Source organism: Diabrotica undecimpunctata, chromosome 1, assembly GCF_040954645.1.
Source record: "Diabrotica undecimpunctata isolate CICGRU chromosome 1, icDiaUnde3, whole genome shotgun sequence".
Taxonomy (NCBI): Eukaryota; Metazoa; Arthropoda; class Insecta; order Coleoptera; family Chrysomelidae; genus Diabrotica; species Diabrotica undecimpunctata.
In genome coordinates, this window is record NC_092803.1 from 159,132,285 (window position 1) to 159,151,917 (window position 19,633).

At 35.1% G+C, this 19,633-nt stretch overlaps 1 protein-coding gene across 1 annotated transcript in view; it reads right to left on the minus strand.

Annotated features, from left to right (window-relative positions):
- Positions 1-19,633, minus strand: part of Lrp4 (LDL receptor related protein 4) — a 129,622-nt gene that overhangs the window by 27,036 nt on the left and 82,953 nt on the right. Inside the window, exons 15-20 of the mRNA XM_072520329.1 lie at positions 12,922-13,072; positions 12,693-12,854; positions 11,877-12,092; positions 11,324-11,607; positions 8,003-8,299; positions 7,445-7,638 (exon numbers count right to left, since the gene is read on the minus strand). Of these exons, the coding sequence (XP_072376430.1) occupies positions 7,445-7,638; positions 8,003-8,299; positions 11,324-11,607; positions 11,877-12,092; positions 12,693-12,854; positions 12,922-13,072 (1,304 nt within the window). The remainder of the gene's footprint in view (positions 1-7,444; positions 7,639-8,002; positions 8,300-11,323; positions 11,608-11,876; positions 12,093-12,692; positions 12,855-12,921; positions 13,073-19,633) is intronic.

Sequence of the window (19,633 nt, forward strand, 5' to 3'; positions counted from 1 at the left end):
TCCTCAATTTTCGAATGTCCCTTAAATATTGCCTCCTCCAACAAAAAATTTTTTCTTTCTCTGTGGGCGCAGATTTTCTATTGGTATTCTCATAAAGGAATCCTAATTCATGTAAAGTTTTTCAACATATATCTCTTTTAATATTTGACTAAAGATTAGTCTTCATTAATGTCTACTAAAAGTTTATCCAAAGTAGGAATCTTTTTCGCAAATAAAATGAATAAACTTTTCTTCAAATTGATTATTTTACAGTATCGTCTATATGAATGGGATTTCTCTCTGTTGATTTTTAGGTGCTTTTGTAATACTTCCAATCTTTCGTTGTTTTAAAAGTCTATAAATAGTTGCTTCTCCAACTCCGCTAATATCTAAACACTTAGAAACTAGACTCCGAAGAATACTTGTAAAATGTTCATGTAGAAGAGCATCATATACATTGAACACTAAAGTTGTCATTGGCAGGGTTAAATAGCACTTTAATTTCACAGGGATAAAATAAGTCGTTTGTGACATTTATACTACACAAGTTCACTCATTAATATCGCTTTTTATTAGAGAACTAACAATTCTGCTTATTATAATCACAGGACTTTACAAACACAACCTGCTAATCTTATCTAAAATGATTTACAATCTGCAAAACACGTTTTGCCGCTTGTAAATTTTAATCCTTTTTAAGAAAGTTTAGGGCTTATAAATTGACCCTCTCTTTTATAGAAATTGTAAATATTTTGTACCTGTAGAGATTACATACTTATATCATTATATTGGGTGTTCAATTTTTTCACATGCGAAAAATCATGTCATTTTTTCGCTGTATTACTAGCTACCATTCTACCACAATTTTACAATTATTTCCCGTTCTCCAACCCTTCCTACTCACATTTTAACCCCACTCCATTAGAAATACAGACAGTTGTAAGATAGCAAAGAAAGTCACACTCTCTTGCCTGTTGTCTCTCGATGATAACAGACACTCTCTCTTGACTGCTGACTGTTGCTAGAGACAGTCGTCCTCTCTTTCGTCTGCTGAGTCCTACTAGGCAGACGTATTATCTCTCTATCAATCGCTACCTATCGCTTGGTACAGACTTACCACGCTTTTTCTCTACTCTAATTATCTCTCTCGCTTATAGTTACGCGAACAATACCGCAAGTACTATTTTAAATCGTGTACAGACGCAAATGTGCTATATCTCGTGTGATCTAAGTGTTAGTACCGCGAAACACGTCTTCAGAAACCGGTAACCGGACAGTTTCCCCGTATGAAGAACAACCGCGACTGAAAGCCTCTAAATACCGCGAGTGTGTGTATGTGCAGCAGAAGAATTGGTAAGACTTTGTATAAACTTTTTATTTGCTATAATCTGTATAACCTTTTACCACATATCCTAATTTATTTGAACCAGCCCTATGTAATACAGTCCTCTTTAACTGAAATTATATTCATAATTTCACATATGTACACCCTTTTTGTACATATTGTGGTCTATTCGAGTCGGATATAAATCATAATATCATAATCTCTCTCTCACTCTCTATCTCTCTGTCTCACATCTTGATTCTACATAGTTTGGTACACTTTTGAGTCATATGTAAATCCTCATTCTCTCTGTTTTATCTCATGCTCGATTGAACATATTTTGATCTAATTCGGTTCAGATAAATCTTACCTCTGCTGTAAATCTCATTAGTTTTGGTCCTTCGAAATTATGTATTTCTATATATGTGTATATGTTCTTTGATATATATGTATATACGTATGTATTGATAAATCGATATATTGATAGATCGTTGTTTAATAATTCTTATCTGTGTAAATTCCAATTTTATGATTCTATTGTTAAAGGACGTTAGAAAGTCAGGTAGAATTACCCATTGATAGATACCTGTGACGTAGTAAAAATCCCAGCCTTTGTCAACCAAAGATTCTCATTATAATCCCAACTAATTGTATTGTTCTCTGACACGTTTTGCCAGAGGTACACGTCTAGGTAAATAATTTGGGATTTTGTCCTATTGTTCTGAATAATAAATTTTTACGAGAATTCTCCGCTGTTATTGTCATTAATCCCTAGAATAATAATCGCTCTATTCAAATCGCTCTTAGAAAGTATTTGCATATTAATTGCTTTTTTAAATCAATTAAAATTATCTCTATTAGTGTTAATTTAAATTCAATTCACGATACCAAATATAATTTTCACACAAAAAAACAAGAAACTGATAATCTGATTACACTCTTATATATACATATTTTTCTCTCTACTCTTTGTACTCTTTCCAAGGGTCGCTAGGTTTTATTCTCTTCCTCATTCATCTCTGACTTGTACACTCTTATTACACTCTATATAACTATAATATACTCCAATTCAAAATGGCAGAAATTGCAGAATATTTTTATGCAATGCACGTTTCACAAAGAAATATCGCCAGAATTGCGAACGTTGTTAGTTCAAATGAACAAGGCCTCTCTAATTGTAGAATTAGGGAATATATTACTCAGCTTAGGGCAGCTTATAAATCGTATATGGATGCTTTGGAAAACCTGGCTGACGACGAAACTATTCTCGAAAGTGAGGAAGTAGATATTACTTATGAAAAATATATGGATGCTTTATGTTTCTTAGAAGAAAAACTGGAAGCTAAACAGGCTTTTAAATTTGATACAAAATTTAAGGCGAATACTTCCAGCAAACACATTGTTAAAAGTACTGATTTGAATATAAATGGCCAAAAAGAAGTTAAAAATACATTTTACTCTGACTCCCTCCCCAATCAGTTCAAAGAGATGAAAGAAATAACTATAAGTACTTCGTTTAGTTCTGCAATTGTTCAAGCTCAGACGCAAGAGCTTCAAAAGCCGACTTATAAAAACACTTCTAATAACATTAGTACTCAAGATGTAATAGGCCAGCCTCTCTTAAAAACTGTGTTACCAGCACAAACAGTCACTTTTCAAAATACTCCAGAACAAAATATGATTACTGAAACTGTAATATCTGCATCTCCCGTGCTTCTTAACATTTCTCCCCCACAAATATTACAAGAATCCAATACCTTGGTTTCAAGTCAAGTTTTACATACACAAAATATTTTAATCTCTGCTCCTATTCTAAAAACTGTCAATTTGTCTCCATTGGTTATTGAAAACTTAACTCAAGTACCGCCTTCTTGCGGTGTGCAAGCGGAATTGGCAAATATACCTCCCCAAACTCATATACAAATTCAAGATATCTCTCAACATGAAACTTTAAATGCTCTAAATATACGACAGGTTAATAAACTCTCTATTCAAGCTCAGAATATATTCACTCCCACTTTCTTACATTTCAATAAAATTCCTACACAAAAATCTATTGATTTATTATTAATTGCAACACCTTGTGAAGGTGCTGTACATGTCAATTTTTTGAAAATTATCCCTTCTCGGAATAAATCCATTGTTCCTCCACTAACACACGAAAATCAAATACTCCTCTCACAGCCTCGTATTGACACGGATGTCATCAAATTTCTCTCAATACAAACTGTTCTTACTCATACCACCTCACAATCTAATTCATTAGATTCAGTAGAACCTGCCTTTTCTTCTGTTACCGTGGCCCTACCATTCGTAGAGGGCCAAGTAACAACAGCTCCTGCAGTGCCCAACCATATTCTGTTACTGGAGGCCCAGTGTGCATTGCCGCCTCCTGATATGGTGAACGTTAATGTAACGTGCCCTACTCCGTTGTTTACTGTCCCTCAGGTTCAAACTTTTGTTAACCAAACCACACACTCAGTAGCCTCTCATACTATAAAAAATTATGCAAATATCGACAATATCGTGACCAGCGCCAATAACTTGGAAAGGTTACACATACTTTATTCTCAACTACGCTCGCTTCTGAACATTCACGGTTTCCAACTCTATAAAATATATTTAAATTCTCGTGCCTTTTCAAATGAGCATAATATGATCTTCACTTCAGAAGTTAATCTTGACTTAGTTAGTAGCTTCTCTAAGGTCCTAGGTATTAACAGGTCACCTTATCAAGACGATTTTTCTTTTAAGTTGCCTATTTGTGAAGAGGCGCCTCCCTTAACAAAAAGAAAATTATGTACCTATGTTTCTCGAATGTATAACTCCTTAGGAAAACTCTTATCTTTTAGAGTACACTCTAAATCTTTCTTACAACTTATCTGGTCATTGCCCTTAGACTGGTACAGTGATATACTGGATGACCTATTGATCCCGGATTGGAAATCATTATTGGATACATTCCAATCAATATCTAAAATAATTACATTTCCCAGATGCCTGACACTTCCACTGCCTAAATCGGATATGCAATTACATTGTTTCACCGATGCCTCTCAGGACATTTATGCTGCTTGTGTCTATCTTCGAGTCGTGTATAGTGACAACACAGTCACGTCTCGCCTCATAACATCGAAAACTAGAATAGCTCCACTACAAAATAAACTAACTATTCCTCGGTTAGAATTGTCTGGTATCTTATTAGGTGTCACTCTTACTAGAAAGGTACTTGAGGTTCTTTCAAAAAACGTCACAATATCTGAAGTTCTCATATTTTCAGACAGCCTCATCGCTTTAACATGGATTTTAACAACTAAATTTACATGGAATCCATTTGTACTTCATCGTGTCAGTCAAATCAAAAAATTAAGTAAATCCTTTTTATTTCATCATGTAAGTTCCTCTTTAAACGTAGCAGATTTGCCCTCTAGAGCCTCAGATATCACTCAGTCAATTTTAAAAAAATTGTGGACCGAAGGTTCCCCCTTTTTAGTTTCCAGTGTAATAGACTACTCTCAATTCAGGATAAAAGAATGGACGGGAGATTTACTGGAACTCAGACACACTCAGGTTACTTTAAGCACAACCTCTGACATATCTCAAGTGAATAATACGCTTGAAACCCTTTTTAATAAATGTTCGTCATTTTCAAAAATTCAGAGAACTCTGGCATATGTTTTTCGTTTTCTCTCAAATCTAAGAAAAAGACATACTAATTCACCTTTAGAATCAGGACCACTGCAGGTTTGTGAAATAAGCTCCTCCACCACTGTGATTGTTAAGTACATACATCATGGCCTTTCCTAAAGAATTTCATGAGTTAAAACATCGGAAAATAATCTCTGATAAAACTATCAGGGCACTAAACCCCTTCCTCTCTGAGAAAACTGGACTTCTTCATGTAGGTGGTAGATTAGAATTTGCCCCTATCTCTTTCGAACAGAAACATCCCTTGCTACTACCATCTAATCATTCAGTTGTCAAATTAATGATAAAACAAATGCATGTTAAATTGGGACATGCAGGTGCCTTGACCACGTTGTCAAATTTTCGTTCGAAATATTGGCCTATCTCTAGACTAAGACAAACAAAGAAGATAATACACGACTGTGTGAAATGTTTCCGTTTCATGACACCCATCTAACACAACTTATGGCAAATCTCCATCCCGATCGTGTTCTCTCGACAAGACCTTTCCAAAAGGTCTCAGTAGATTACGGAGGTTTTTTCATGATCCGATCCTCTCATCTTAGAAAGGCTCCATTATACAAAGCATACATATGTATGACCACCAAATGTGTTCATATCGAACTTGTCACCGGCTTAACAGCTGATGCTTTTATTCTCACCCTTAAAAGATTTATTGCAAGGCGGAGTGCTCCCAAGATTATATGGTCAGACAATGCTACTAATTTCTATGGTGCCCGCAATCAGCTTCTTGAGTTAAACGAACTCTTTAAAAGTAAGAACTTCTCGCAGAGGATTACTAATTTCTGCTCTGAAAACTCTATTCGTTTTAAATTTGGAGTGCCTCGTAACCCTTCTCAATTTGGGTTGCATGAGGTAGGGATTAAAGGTGCCAAATACCATCTTTATCGTCTTGTAGGAAATCTTCGTTTTACCTTTGAAGTTTTTTATACAATAATTTGTCAAATCGAAGCCATTTTAAACTCAAGACCTATCACTCAGCTCTCAAATGATCCAAACGATCTCTCAGTCTTAACGCCCGGACACTTCCTTGTAGGAAAAAGTCTCACAAGTCCACCAGAACCAGATCTCTCAGAAATACCACAGAACCGTCTTTCCCTCTTTCAGCATATCTCGAAAATTCATCAAACCTTTTGGAAAAGGTGGTCGGTGGAATATTTGCATATGACCCAAAGTAGGAGTAAGTGGAACATCGCTACTGATCCTTTAAAGATAGGTGATGTTGTACTAATTAAAGATGAAGAGACTCCCCCACTCCTCTGGCCTCTGGCAAAGATTATCGAAGTGCTCCCAGGCAAAGACTCTCTTGTTCGAACTGTTAGGGTATCCACACCTAATGGCGAATATCTTAGGTCAATAAAGAAAGTAGCTAGGTTACCCTTTAACCAATAGTGGTACTTTCTGCCAAACATGTATATAGTTTCTATAGACTTTAGTTTCTCTAGATTTTAAATAGTTTTTAGTTATCTTAGTTCATTACAACAGTACCCCTAATGTATACTGGTTTACCCTCGTTCTCGAAGTAACTATTTGATACCCTATCCCAGTGGCGTAACTCTTCTCGCCCGCCCCCAGTATGTTCAATTTTTTCACATGCGAAAAATCATGTCATTTTTTCGCTGTATTACTAGCTACCATTCTACCACAATTTTACAATTATTTCCCGTTCTCCAACCCTTCCTACTCACATTTTAACCCCACTCCATTAGAAATACAGACAGTTGTAAGATAGCAAAGAAAGTCACACTCTCTTGCCTGTTGTCTCTCGATGATAACAGACACTCTCTCTTGACTGCTGACTGTTGCTAGAGACAGTCGTCCTCTCTTTCGTCTGCTGAGTCCTACTAGGCAGACGTATTATCTCTCTATCAATCGCTACCTATCGCTTGGTACAGACTTACCACGCTTTTTCTCTACTCTAATTATCTCTCTCGCTTATAGTTACGCGAACAATACCGCAAGTACTATTTTAAATCGTGTACAGACGCAAATGTGCTATATCTCGTGTGATCTAAGTGTTAGTACCGCGAAACACGTCTTCAGAAACCGGTAACCGGACAGTTTCCCCGTATGAAGAACAACCGCGACTGAAAGCCTCTAAATACCGCGAGTGTGTGTATGTGCAGCAGAAGAATTGGTAAGACTTTGTATAAACTTTTTATTTGCTATAATCTGTATAACCTTTTACCACATATCCTAATTTATTTGAACCAGCCCTATGTAATACAGTCCTCTTTAACTGAAATTATATTCATAATTTCACATATGTACACCCTTTTTGTACATTGGGTTTTATCTCATGTGCAATAAAATTTGTGCTATCAATTATTTTCAAATGTACTATAACAAAAGTCTTAAAAATTGTGATACGATTACATGTCATGTGCACACAATAATTAAATATCTTTAGAAATTTGTTATTTAAAACCTTACCTGTTGCTTCCATCCATACCAGCGACCTCTATTTTTCCTTTTTCGCCCCAATCGGACCAGAACATTAAACCGTGATGATAGTGTAAGGTGATGGCTCTTGGGTTATCCAAATTTTTGTTAAAGAGCACTTTCCGGTTTTTCCCATCTAATTCAGCTACTTCTAAACTATTTCTTTCGCCGTCGGTCCAATAGATCTTAAATAATTATAGCAATAAGTAATAATTCCAATGCACGTGTAGGAATAACGAGCAAACTTAGAATAAATTGTTAATATCATTGTTATAATCCAGTTTGTGCAAGCTTTATGATAAACTACATAGAAAACATGCAGGGGTAATCAGCAACTTATTGGTTTCTATCCAGTGCTATTATGAGCCCCTTGACTTGAACATATTGCTTAAGAACATCACACCTTCTTATTTGAGATGTTCTTCTTTATTTCTATTGCTACCATAGTTAGAAATACATTATATACGTATTTTTCTCATTATTTGTCAAAAGATGCTAGCCATTACTTGACAAATATATATACATATTAGTTTTAAGAGCTATACATACCTTTCTTCCAGTAGAATCTATAGCAATACCATCCGGCGCTTCCATTTCATGCATAATGATCACCTCGCTCTTCTTCCCATCAGGCGTGGACTTTTGAATAACATCTTCCGCTGTATCAGACCAGTATATCTCACCAGTTCTACGATCCACATCAACCGATACTGCCAACTTGAGTCTTGGGAATGGCATCACTACATCGGCCATATATGGCACGTCGAGGGAGATTTGACGGATGTCCATTCGGTGGGCAAATATAAGGTAATTGATAGGACCATTTTCACAAGTTAATCCGTCGGTCTGAAATTAGTAAATTTAATAAAATAAAAATATAATTTTCCCTTTTTACGAGACCTTTCACTTCCGATAGCCCTTTCTACATAGTTCCCATCTTTTTTTAATACCTTGACGCCAGCGACAATTCTGTATGTTTAGTTTATCAAGCAAAGTTTTAAAACTCTTATTTAAACTATGTACCTCAGGTATGTAGTCTATTTAAAGTTTTTTTGCTCATTTCAAGATAGCATTATGAAGTTCTGATGCCAGTTTCTTAATAAATTTTTTTTATTTCCAAACCAGCTTTAATTTAAAAACAAACTACGTCAGCGCCTTTAAAGTAGCTTGATAGCTTAGAAATATTTACCTTTAAACCACGAAACACTTGTAGAGTAATGGTGGAGATTGAAATGAAAAAAATGCAATAGTCTAATTACATCTCAACGTCTTTTATCTACGTTAAGGGGAGCAAAATAAGTTTTTTTATATATAAGATCGTTCTCCTGGGTAGCAGACTGAAGGATACATTCAAGGCTGTCATCTATCCAATGGAAAACGTACGCATGAACGGAATTTTAGTGCCTTTTCAAGGGCGACAATTTGGGATAAAATTATTCAACCTTTGTCTGGAAGGTGGTTATACCTACGATTTTAACGCATATTGTAAAAAAGAACATGCTGACAGTAGCACTGTACTAACAAATGTAGTGATAAAACTTATGGATGGACTGCTTAACAAAGGACAAACACTTGCGATTGATAACGACTACGACTAACGACAAAAACGTTATTTCCAAAAAATAAAAAGTATGCTGAACAAATTATTTCGGGCATCGTTGTTCAGAAGTGTAAAGACAAGCGAGATGTGCTGATGATTAGTACCAAGTTCGCTGACGAAATGGTGACAATGCAGAAGGCACAGGGTGATGTTGTAAAGTCAAAGAGTGTCATCAAATATAATAAATATAAAACCTTCATTAATATATGAGAGAAAATATAAAGCTATAATTCGCCATTACTTAATGGAATAAAATGGTACAGAAAATTATTGATGGAGCTCTTGACTGGCACAGTATTTATAAATGCCTATGTCGCGCATCAAAACATTGCCAATGAAAGCATAACGATTACCAAATTTAAGAAAAAGGTAATTCAGAGCCTATTATAAGGTTTTATTGTCATACCAGGAATTATGGAAAATAGTCACAAACCCAGCGATGTTGGTCGTGTAAGCGGAAGACGATGTAAAACGTGTTACGCAAAAATAGTAAAAGAAGAAGGAAGGCAATTAGCACAGAAGAAAGTAACCAACACCTCATTGTGTCATCACCCATGTGTGATTCTTCTTCTTCTTCAAGTGCCCTGTCCGTTGCGAACGTTGGCTATTAACATGGCAATTCTGATCTTGTGTGCGGCGCTTCTGAATAGTTCGACCGATGTGAGCCCGAACCACTTCCTCAGATTTTGGAGCCACGAGTGTCTTCTCCTGCCTGGCCCTCGCTTACTGTCTATTTTTCCCTGGACAATCAATTGCAGTAGACTTATCGTGCAGGTACTTATCGTGTCTCAATATGTGGCCTAGATATCCAAGCTTTCTTTGTTTAATTGTATTCACGATTTCTTTCTCCTTTCCGATTCTTTGGATTACCTCTATGTTGGTGACATGTTCGGTCCAGGATATACGAAGAATGCGTCGGTACACCCACATTTCGAATGCTTCTAGTTTTCTCGTGAGCGTCTCCGTCACCGTCCAGGCCTCCACACCATACAGTAAGATCGAAAAAATGTAGCATTTAACTAGACGTAGTTTTAGGGGAAGAGTCAAATCCCTGCCTATGAGGAGCTTTTTCATATTGCTAAATGCTGCTCTAGCTCCTTCTATTCTCGCCTTAATTTCTGTGGCCTGTTCCCATTTTGCATTTACGTTGGTGCCAACGTACACATAAGATTCTACATGGTCAATTAGTATGTTACTTATCCGTAACTGTCGAGCAGGCTGTTGCTTCCTGCTTATCAGCATCCACTTTGTCTTCTTGAAGTTGAGGCTCAGGCCGTATTCGTCACTAACTGAATAAACTCTTTCCATTACCTGCTGTAATTCGTCTATGGTACTGGAAAGGATCACTGTGTCTTCGGCATATCTTAATTGTTCGTTAACTCGCCTTTTATTTTTATGCCCTCATTTGCATTTTCCATACATTTGTTAAATATTTATTCGGAATAAATATTGAATAGAAGTGGGGATAATATACACCCCTGACGGACACCTCTTTTGATCTGCACACTTTTAGTGAGTTCGTTGCCAATTTTTGCTCTTGCTGTTTGACCCCAGTATAGGTTTGCCACAATTCGAATGTCCTTGTCGTCAATACCTGTCTTTCTCAGAATATCTATCAATTGTTTATGATTGACATTGTTAAATGCTTTTCTAAAATCCACAAAGCACAAATACACTTCCTTATCAACGTCTCTACACCGCTGTATAAGTACCTGGAGAGCGAAAATTGCTTCTCTACTTCCAAGTGCTTTATGAAAGCCAAACTGCGATCTATCAATATATGACTCACATTTATCATATATTCTTCTATGAATGCTCTTAGTGAACGCTTTAGTGACATGATTAATCAAGCTTATAAGCCGGTAGTCATCACAGATCTGGGCATTTGGTTTCTTCGGGATTGTAATAAATGTTGACTGCAGCCAGTTCTCCGGGATTTTACCGCTATTATATATGTTGTTAAAAAGTTCAACTAGATTATTAAGGAACTGTTTGTCTGATTTACATCGGATCTTTAATATTTCGCAGGGTACATTGTCCGGACCTGCTGACTTATTGTTTTTTAGTGCTGCAATGAAGCTGTAAAAAATATGTCATGGCTGTAAAAAATTCTATTGTCTTGGCTGTTTTTTTTTCTCATATATTCCGTGACAAAAAATTAAATTAGAACTTCATATACAATTTTGATATAATGTTATTACGTTTTGTTTTATGAAAATAAAGCTTGTTTTGCCTAAAATGTTTTTTTACTGTGAGTATAAATTACTTACCCCCAATTTAATTCCTGTAGGACAAGCACAAGATCTGCCTTTTGGTTTTAAAAGGCATAAATGGGAGCATCCACCATTGTTGTTCGTACAAGCGTGTTTAAACTGCTTCCTGTTCCGGTGAAAAACCCTCACGTCCATCAAGTCATTCATATTGTTCGATAAAACTGTCCTGTTTTGACCAGTAAACTTGTTTGCTCTCTCAATACTTTGAGTTTCCCAATCGGTCCAGTAAATATGGTCTCCGAAGACATCTAAGCCGAAAGGATGCGGTACATCGTTGCCACCTTAAATATTTGTAAAATAAGTAGTAAATAATATTATTTAAAAATAAAGAACATTTTTTTCTTTATTATTTTTTTGATTCAAAAATATTTTATTCATGGGACACCATCTATAAAATGTTTTGCTTTGCTTTATGGTGGGACACCATAAAGCAAAGCAAAGCAAAATGTGGATTTATAAAACGTTTTAGCAACTTTCTTTCTACAGTAGGTACAAAAATGTCATCCTCATATGTATTCAGATTAAATACATGGTTATTTTTTATACGTACCTAAGAGAACTTTCCTCTTTGTTCCGTCAAGATTGGCATACTCTATACTGTGGCTCCCGCCACCAGTCCAATATATTTTGTTGGTTTGGTGATCAACAGCTAGTCCATTGGGCCAGGTCAAGTTGTCATTGGCTATAGTGAACCTATTGGTTCCATCCATGCTGGCTCTTTCAATTTTGGCTTTCTCTCCCCATTCAGACCAATACATATACCCTCCTATAAATAACATTTTATTATTTTTCTAATTGATAATACTGCTTGATACAAGTGTCAATATTGTCAAATATCTTTGCTGTCTATAAGATATATAAAGAGAACTTGATGAGCAACATGAAATTAAAGAGATAATGAATAAGATATTAGAAGGATACAAAAATAATACTCAAGAGGTCGAAGAAATTAAATTATTGGTGTCAGACAAAAAAAATAAAATAAAACAAATCAGAAAAGCTAATGCCGATTTCAAACAAAAAATGGAAGTAATATTAAAAGAAAATGAATGCTACTGACTACTATTAACGTAGCATAAACACAATTAAATTGATGAAATTACGTAAAAAGGAATATGCAAGAAAAAACAAAAATGGGAAAACAAAACAACAAGAAAAAACGTTTTAATTTTAGAAATAAGAGGCAAAATATGGACAGAGATAAGGCCCTTAGACATACAAAAGTCTGAGAAAAATATGTACTTCATTTAATTTAATATAGTTTTATGGTCTTCGAGTACTATACTCTAAGAACCAATGGACATATCGTAATATGAACCTTGTGACTTAAAAATTGTAACAAAGTAAAACACAAATGCAAGTTTACCTTGTGGATCAACAACAATGTCTCTGGGTTTATCAAGGTCCTCCCAGATTAACAAAGATCTCATACTACCATTGGCATATGCTACCTCAATTCGTTCAGTCCCAGCATCTGTCCAGTAAATCTTGTCTGTCGCCCAATCATAAGAGATTCCAGCTGGCGAGACTAAAACGCAAATGGATGGTAAATAAAACTTAGTATCAAATAAATATTTCTTTTGGTGTACACTTACTTATATTTTGGTGTATAACTACTTCTTGGAACGTTCCATTCCAGAAAGCTCGATTGATAGAATTTCTTTCTACGTCTGTCCAGTAAATGAAATCACTTTTAGAATCCCAAGCGATTGCTACAGCAGATTTTATGCCATCTATAGTGATAACCTAAATAAAAATAAAACTAATAATATCATTTTTAACGAATTATTATCAGAAAATATTAATACTAAAAATATTAATTTAAAACTTAAAGAAGTACATGGAAAGGATGCATATAAAATAGAAAAATGGAAAAGAATGAATAAGTAAAAGAGCTGTGACAAAATTATTGAAACAGTACAACAATAAAATCAAATGAAATTGTTTTATTCAAAATTTCATAAAAAACAAAAACTAATTTAGAAGTTTTAAACAGAATATTTATTATATGTCTAGATCGTGGTATTTATACAGCATGCCTTCTTAATGAAGAAAATTTCTTACGAAAAATTGAGAGTGATTTCCGAAGTGGAAATCGAAATGTTGGAATAAAAGTATTTTAAACTAAAATTGTGGTTTATTCTCAGTAAAAATAAGAAGCTTCAATAAGTAAAATAAGATTAAGATGCCCCAAGAAAATAGTTTCAGAACAATAGAAATGAAATATAAAAATATATAAATGTTCAACGGGCGTACTGCAAACACCTAGATAACATATTAACATCAAAGAAATGAGCCCCTCCAAGTAAGATTTACGTACATATAAGGGGAATAAACAGCAATTCAGATTACAGATCACCTAAAATGTCATTTTCCTGGTAAAACAAAGAATAATTAATACTCATAAAACTGTGGATTATAAGACTAAGAAATATAATGTAAGTAAACTAAAAAGTAAAATAGATAAAACATCATATAAAAATGGAACAGAGGAGGAATTTATTAGAATTTAAATGTCGATATACATCTTTATGAACTCTAACAGATTATCGAAACATCATGGGAATTCAATGTAAGAACTCTTTATTGATTACAGTTAATTATTTAACTGTATCAGATGCGAAAAAATGTGAAAATATCTAGCGAAAATGGGTGCTCCAAAATACCTACTGGCATTACTAGAGAACCTGTACGTAAAAATCTCAGCAAAAGTGAGGGTAAATGGAGAAGTGTCAAAATCGTTTAGGGTTGATGAGGGCGTAAGACAAGCGCACATGTTAAACTCCATCCTATTTAACACCTACGGAGAAGGCATTATATGCGAAGAAATCTCAAAATTCGAAGGGGCATATCTATTGGCGGCAGAAGAATCAACAATTTAACTTAACTGCTAGACTGACAACAATTATGATGATAGATAGAAGAAATAACAACCGAGTAGCAATTGTCAAAATCAGTGACATCAAAGAGGTGAATATCAGGTTGTATATCTGGCTACATTCATAACAAACTCTAAAAAGAGCACCTAAGAAATCAAAAAAAGATGAGTAATGGCCAAAAGAGTAACGACAAAACTCATCAAAATATGGAACAGTCACAACATCACTATGCATACAAAGATGAGGCTGATAAAAATCATGATCTTCTCCATGTTTCTAAATGGGTCTGAATGCTGGTCCCTGAAGGAAGTTGAAAAGACGCATTTAAAATGTTTTGCTTTCGAATACCCTGGACTGCAAGAAGAATTAATAAGTTGATCCTTAGTAGCTGCAGGTTACAGAAAGGCTCAGAAACATTGTTAGAGATCACCGAATTAGATCAGAAAATTACCGCTTACTTTGGTGATGTGGTACTTGAAGATGGTCTGCAGAAGTTGACATTGCAGGGAATGGTGCAAGGACAGAAAGCCCGGGGAAGGACATCAACAAGATGTGGACCACATTACAAAAGAACTATGAGGCCCACTAAACCATCGCTTCAGGGTTGCAGAAAACAGAGAAAGATGGAAACAAATCAAAAAAATAATCAAAAATTGAGGTTTTTGATTATTATTATTTTGATTATACAAAAAAAACCGACTAGGAAGGTCTCATCTTTATATCTGAAACAGCGATGGCAACATATTAAAGGCCATGATCGACAGGCGAGTAAAACTGCGGTTTTGTGGCTCGTCGGTAAAGCTCGTCAGTGTATCATTGCAATACCGCGGTTTTATATACCTACAAGCCTGGCTCGCGGCTCGTCAGTTTGTTTTATTTTTTACTTGGCTCGTCATTTAAAACCGCGCGTGTATCACTACTGGTGAGCAAAACCGGCAGTTTTCAGCGACCGTTGAAGTGAAAAGATCAGTTTTTAATCATGGATATGAGTACTCTCACGATTTTTTATTAGAATTTATATATTGTTTACGAGAATGTGTTTGTTTATGGAAATGTACATCGCCAGAATACAAAAACAAAACAACTCGACTTAACGCATATGTTAAACTTTTAAATACCCAACGTCTAGGACGTCTCCGCTTTTTTTTTTAATTTCGTAGTATGCTATAGCGAGGTAACATAAAACTTCACTTTCAGTTGAACACGACATGTTAGCTGTGGACGGTTGACAATGACTGTTTTGCTCGCTAGTCGATCAGCAATAACGAGCCGCGAGTAAAACCGTCGTTCTTAAAACCGTGGTATTATGGCTCGCCCGTCGATCACCCACTTAAGACTTTAAACTAAACGCGAGAAAACGTAGGGACAAAATGAACACAAAAACAGAATTGGCTGGTCCAAAGATAAATGGATCCAATTAACCAAAAAATATAGGAAATTTTTTAAAAGAATTTAAATCAAGGAAACCGATATTGCAGAAAAATTATAAAAAAATTATACAAAATTATACAACTTACTCTCACTGACACCAAGTCAGTCATAGGAATACAAAATTAAACAAATGAAAACTTTTAATTTTAAAATATCAGTAACGGTTTAAGACAAAGAGACTCTGCTTTATTCTTTAATATTTTTACTCCACATTTTTGTATCCACAGTTAATCTCCGCGCGAAACCTTAAAACCAAGAGCAAATAAAATCTCACCTAGACTGGTGACGTCCGTATAGTGTAATGAGAGAACATTAAATTTGATGATTACAACAATTTTTTTTTCACGTTATAGGTCTAATTCTAAGGAATTACTCTACCAATGTTTTCTGAGAAACGTTAACTTTTTATCCATATACGGTGTATAGAAATAAAGTTGTATTTTTTCACAATAAATGCAACACTATGTATAATTTATTAGAAACAAACACTACCTTATTAATATCAAAGATAGCTTCATCTTTGTCAACATTTTCATAAAGAAGCAAAGAAACCCTACCTACATAAACTTTATTGACAAGTAAAACAATCGAAGCCTATTAAAACATAACCTATATAATCTTTGAGAAGTTCCTCTCTTAAAAACACTTCATAACAAAATCCGTAAACTAATTTTCGAAACCAAATTCAGAATTTCGCTTTAATCTGTGCCTTCTAAGAATTGCAAGGCAAAACAGACGTTGATAAAGATGTTATTAGAGACATGGAGAATCTAAAAATTGCATTCCACAACATATCTCCTCAACTAAGCAAAATTCTGATCGAATTGGTTTCTAGTACTCGTACGGAGTATATTGTGAAATCAAATCTTAACTGTCTTTTCCTTTTTACACTTCATAACGTGTATTCCATCTCTTAGGCTGTAACGATGCTCTGATCGTTTAACAGTTCGAACCGTGGGAGTGTCAATATTTGCGCATCCACTTCTATAACGTGACGGCGTAGGGGGATTCAAACGGCTATTTAAGGCGTGTGAATAGCGGAATTAGACAGTCTTGTAGCTAGCGCTCTAGGCTCCCTGACTCGCCGGTGTAGTGAACCAGCGAGCCATTCTGGACAGAGATAGTTCCGTATTGAGGATCATACTCTGTCCCTAACCAAGCGGAACCCATCGGTATTGCGTATTGAGCATTACCGTGGATCTGCACAGAACCAACCGGGACAGAGATTTCCGTATTGAGGATCATACTCTGTCCTTAGCCAAGCGGAACCCGTCGGCATTGTGTATTGAACATTGCCGCGGGTCTGCACAGCTAAATATTTTGTTTGCGAGCATATTCGGAGCTTTCGCTGAATTGAAGCGAAAGCGAGCATATTTAGTAGTACTAATTAATTTCTTTTCTTTTATAGACGTTTGCCGGGGAATTCATTCATCGCTGGACCCAGACGGAAACGTAGAATTCATTTTGTTTTTGTTTTATAAGTATACAACGTAGAATTCCTTTTTTTAGTTTTTATTTATTGTATATATATACTTAATAGATTTATTTTTATTTCAAACCTGTGTTTTACTGAGTCTGTTGCCCCGAAAGAGCTACCCATCACAAGGCATACTTAAAATCAAGCGTCGTATTTGGACTTGATTAATTGCATCTCAAACTTCTCTCACGATAACTTCTATTTCGTCAAGAAAGACAAGTGTTAGATATCAACTGAATTATCGATCTATAATATCCCGCAAATCCTCTATGATTTAGGTTAGGACTGCACAGTGGCCAATTCTTGGTTTGTATAACAGACTCGTCCAAATAATGCTTGTAAGAACCAAAAGGAAGTACGTGGTTGGACAAAATGTCTGTAATATACATTTCACCTGTTAAGGAACCCCTTCGTAAAGCAACAAGGTCCGTTCGCGCTGTAAGAGATATTACTCCCCAAACTATTACAAATGCTCCATTCAATTAAGTCGTAGGTCGTATGCTGCACTGTGCATAGCATTTTCTTGTCCACCTTATAACTTTTACTCGTTTATCTAAACTATATAAGCAATACTTTGATTCATCTGTGAACAATTCGTGCTTCTAGTCATTGGACTCAAGGTGCTCTCTGGCAAATTAACCTTTCAGAGTTAATGTGCGGACTGTGAGTCTACTTGTCGAATTATTTCTCGATTTCTGACGATTAATTAGGATCTCGGTCGTGGCTTGCTGAAAAGCAACAAGCATATCTTGAAAAACTTCATGCGGAATTTCTCTCTGATTCTGAATCAGAAGTTGAACTTGACGATGACGATGCTAGTTTGGAAGGAGATTTCGAAGAGATCCAGGACCACGACACCGATATGGAAGAAGAAATTGAAGAGCCAATCTCAGAAGTCTTGAATGTTCCACAAAGAGTGCCGCATTTTATTGGTAAGGATGGAACAAATAAATGGAAGAAACATGTAGGAAACCGCCGAATACGAATTCGCAGTGACAATTTATTTAAGGTAAAAATTTCTGGAGTAACTAGAGAAGTACAAGATATGAAAAGCGCATCAAAGATTTGGAGTTGTTTTTTTACTGAAGAGATTTTGCAAACCATTGTAGTAAATACGAATATATTTATTGAACTGTGTTCTTACAATCTCAGTAATAAATCTGCAAAGAAAACAGATATTTTAGAACTTAGGGCACTATTGCCCAATAAAACTAATAAATACGGCATGAAAATATACGCATTAGTAGACGCAAAGTTTCCTTATACCGCAAATTTAGAGGTGTACGTTGGACAACAGCCACCTGGCCCATATAAAGTTGATACCAGCAATATTTCCCTCGTTCCTCGCCTGTGCAGTTCCTCGCCTATGTTTAAACTGGTGCTCTAGCTGGTATCCTTACATGCAGGTCTTGTTTAGCGAGACGCCTTTGTATAGTGTTCCTATAAGCTTGAATATTTTGTTTTCTTATAGCACGAAGCCTGATAAACTGATCTTAACGTGCTTGTTCTGAGTCGTCCTCTTTCTTATTTAGGCCATCTCGTATGGTCGTTTGTTTCTCGAAAACGTTGAATGACTCGTGATATTGTTGTATGAGATACTCCTAGTCTTAAGACTATTTCACTATAACTTAATCCTTTATCAGCTAAAGTAATTGCCTGCACACATTCATCGCGGTTCAGATTTTTAAAAATACCGTCCATACCAAAGTAGCAAAACAAGTTATTGAATTGTAAACAATATTGTCAGTATAAAAATGTCCTGTCTATTTTTTTTTTATTTTTTATAACCAACTAGGTACCTGCTTATATTCCAAGTATTACAATTCGATAAAATAACGTTATGCTTTGAATTTACTGTTGTTTTTTGATAATAAAGATATCGAAATAATTTAATTACAAATATGTTGAAAAAAGATCATACAAAAAATACTAATCAGATGTAGCGTTTGTTTCTGATTAATCCACAGGGTGTTACAAAATAAGATATAAATACACCACTTTATTTTTACGCCAAGTATTACAATTCGATAAAATAACGTTATGCTTTGAATTTACTGTTGTTTTTTGATAATAAAGATATCGAAATAATTTAATTACAAATATGTTGAAAAAAGATCATACAAAAAATACTAATCAGATGTAGCGTTTGTTTCTGATTAATCCACAGGGTGTTACAAAATAAGATATAAATACACCACTTTATTTTTACGCCACGTATATGGGTAAAACGTTGACATTTCTCAGAAAACATTAGTACAGTAGTTCTTTAGAAACAGTCCTATAATGTGAAATTTAAATCATTAAAATTCAATCAACGTTTCAAATGACAAATAGTTTAAACGGTATATTTAAGATGGTGCATTAATTTTGAAGAGTAGTATATATGTTTACAGCAAGTTCAAGAAGCTATAGTGAAAACTCCTTGTAAAATACTTCTCGAAACTTCGGAATCGTAGCAGAGTTCACATAACTAGTATCCCCAATAACTGAAAATAATGATATAAGTACACAGATAAAAAC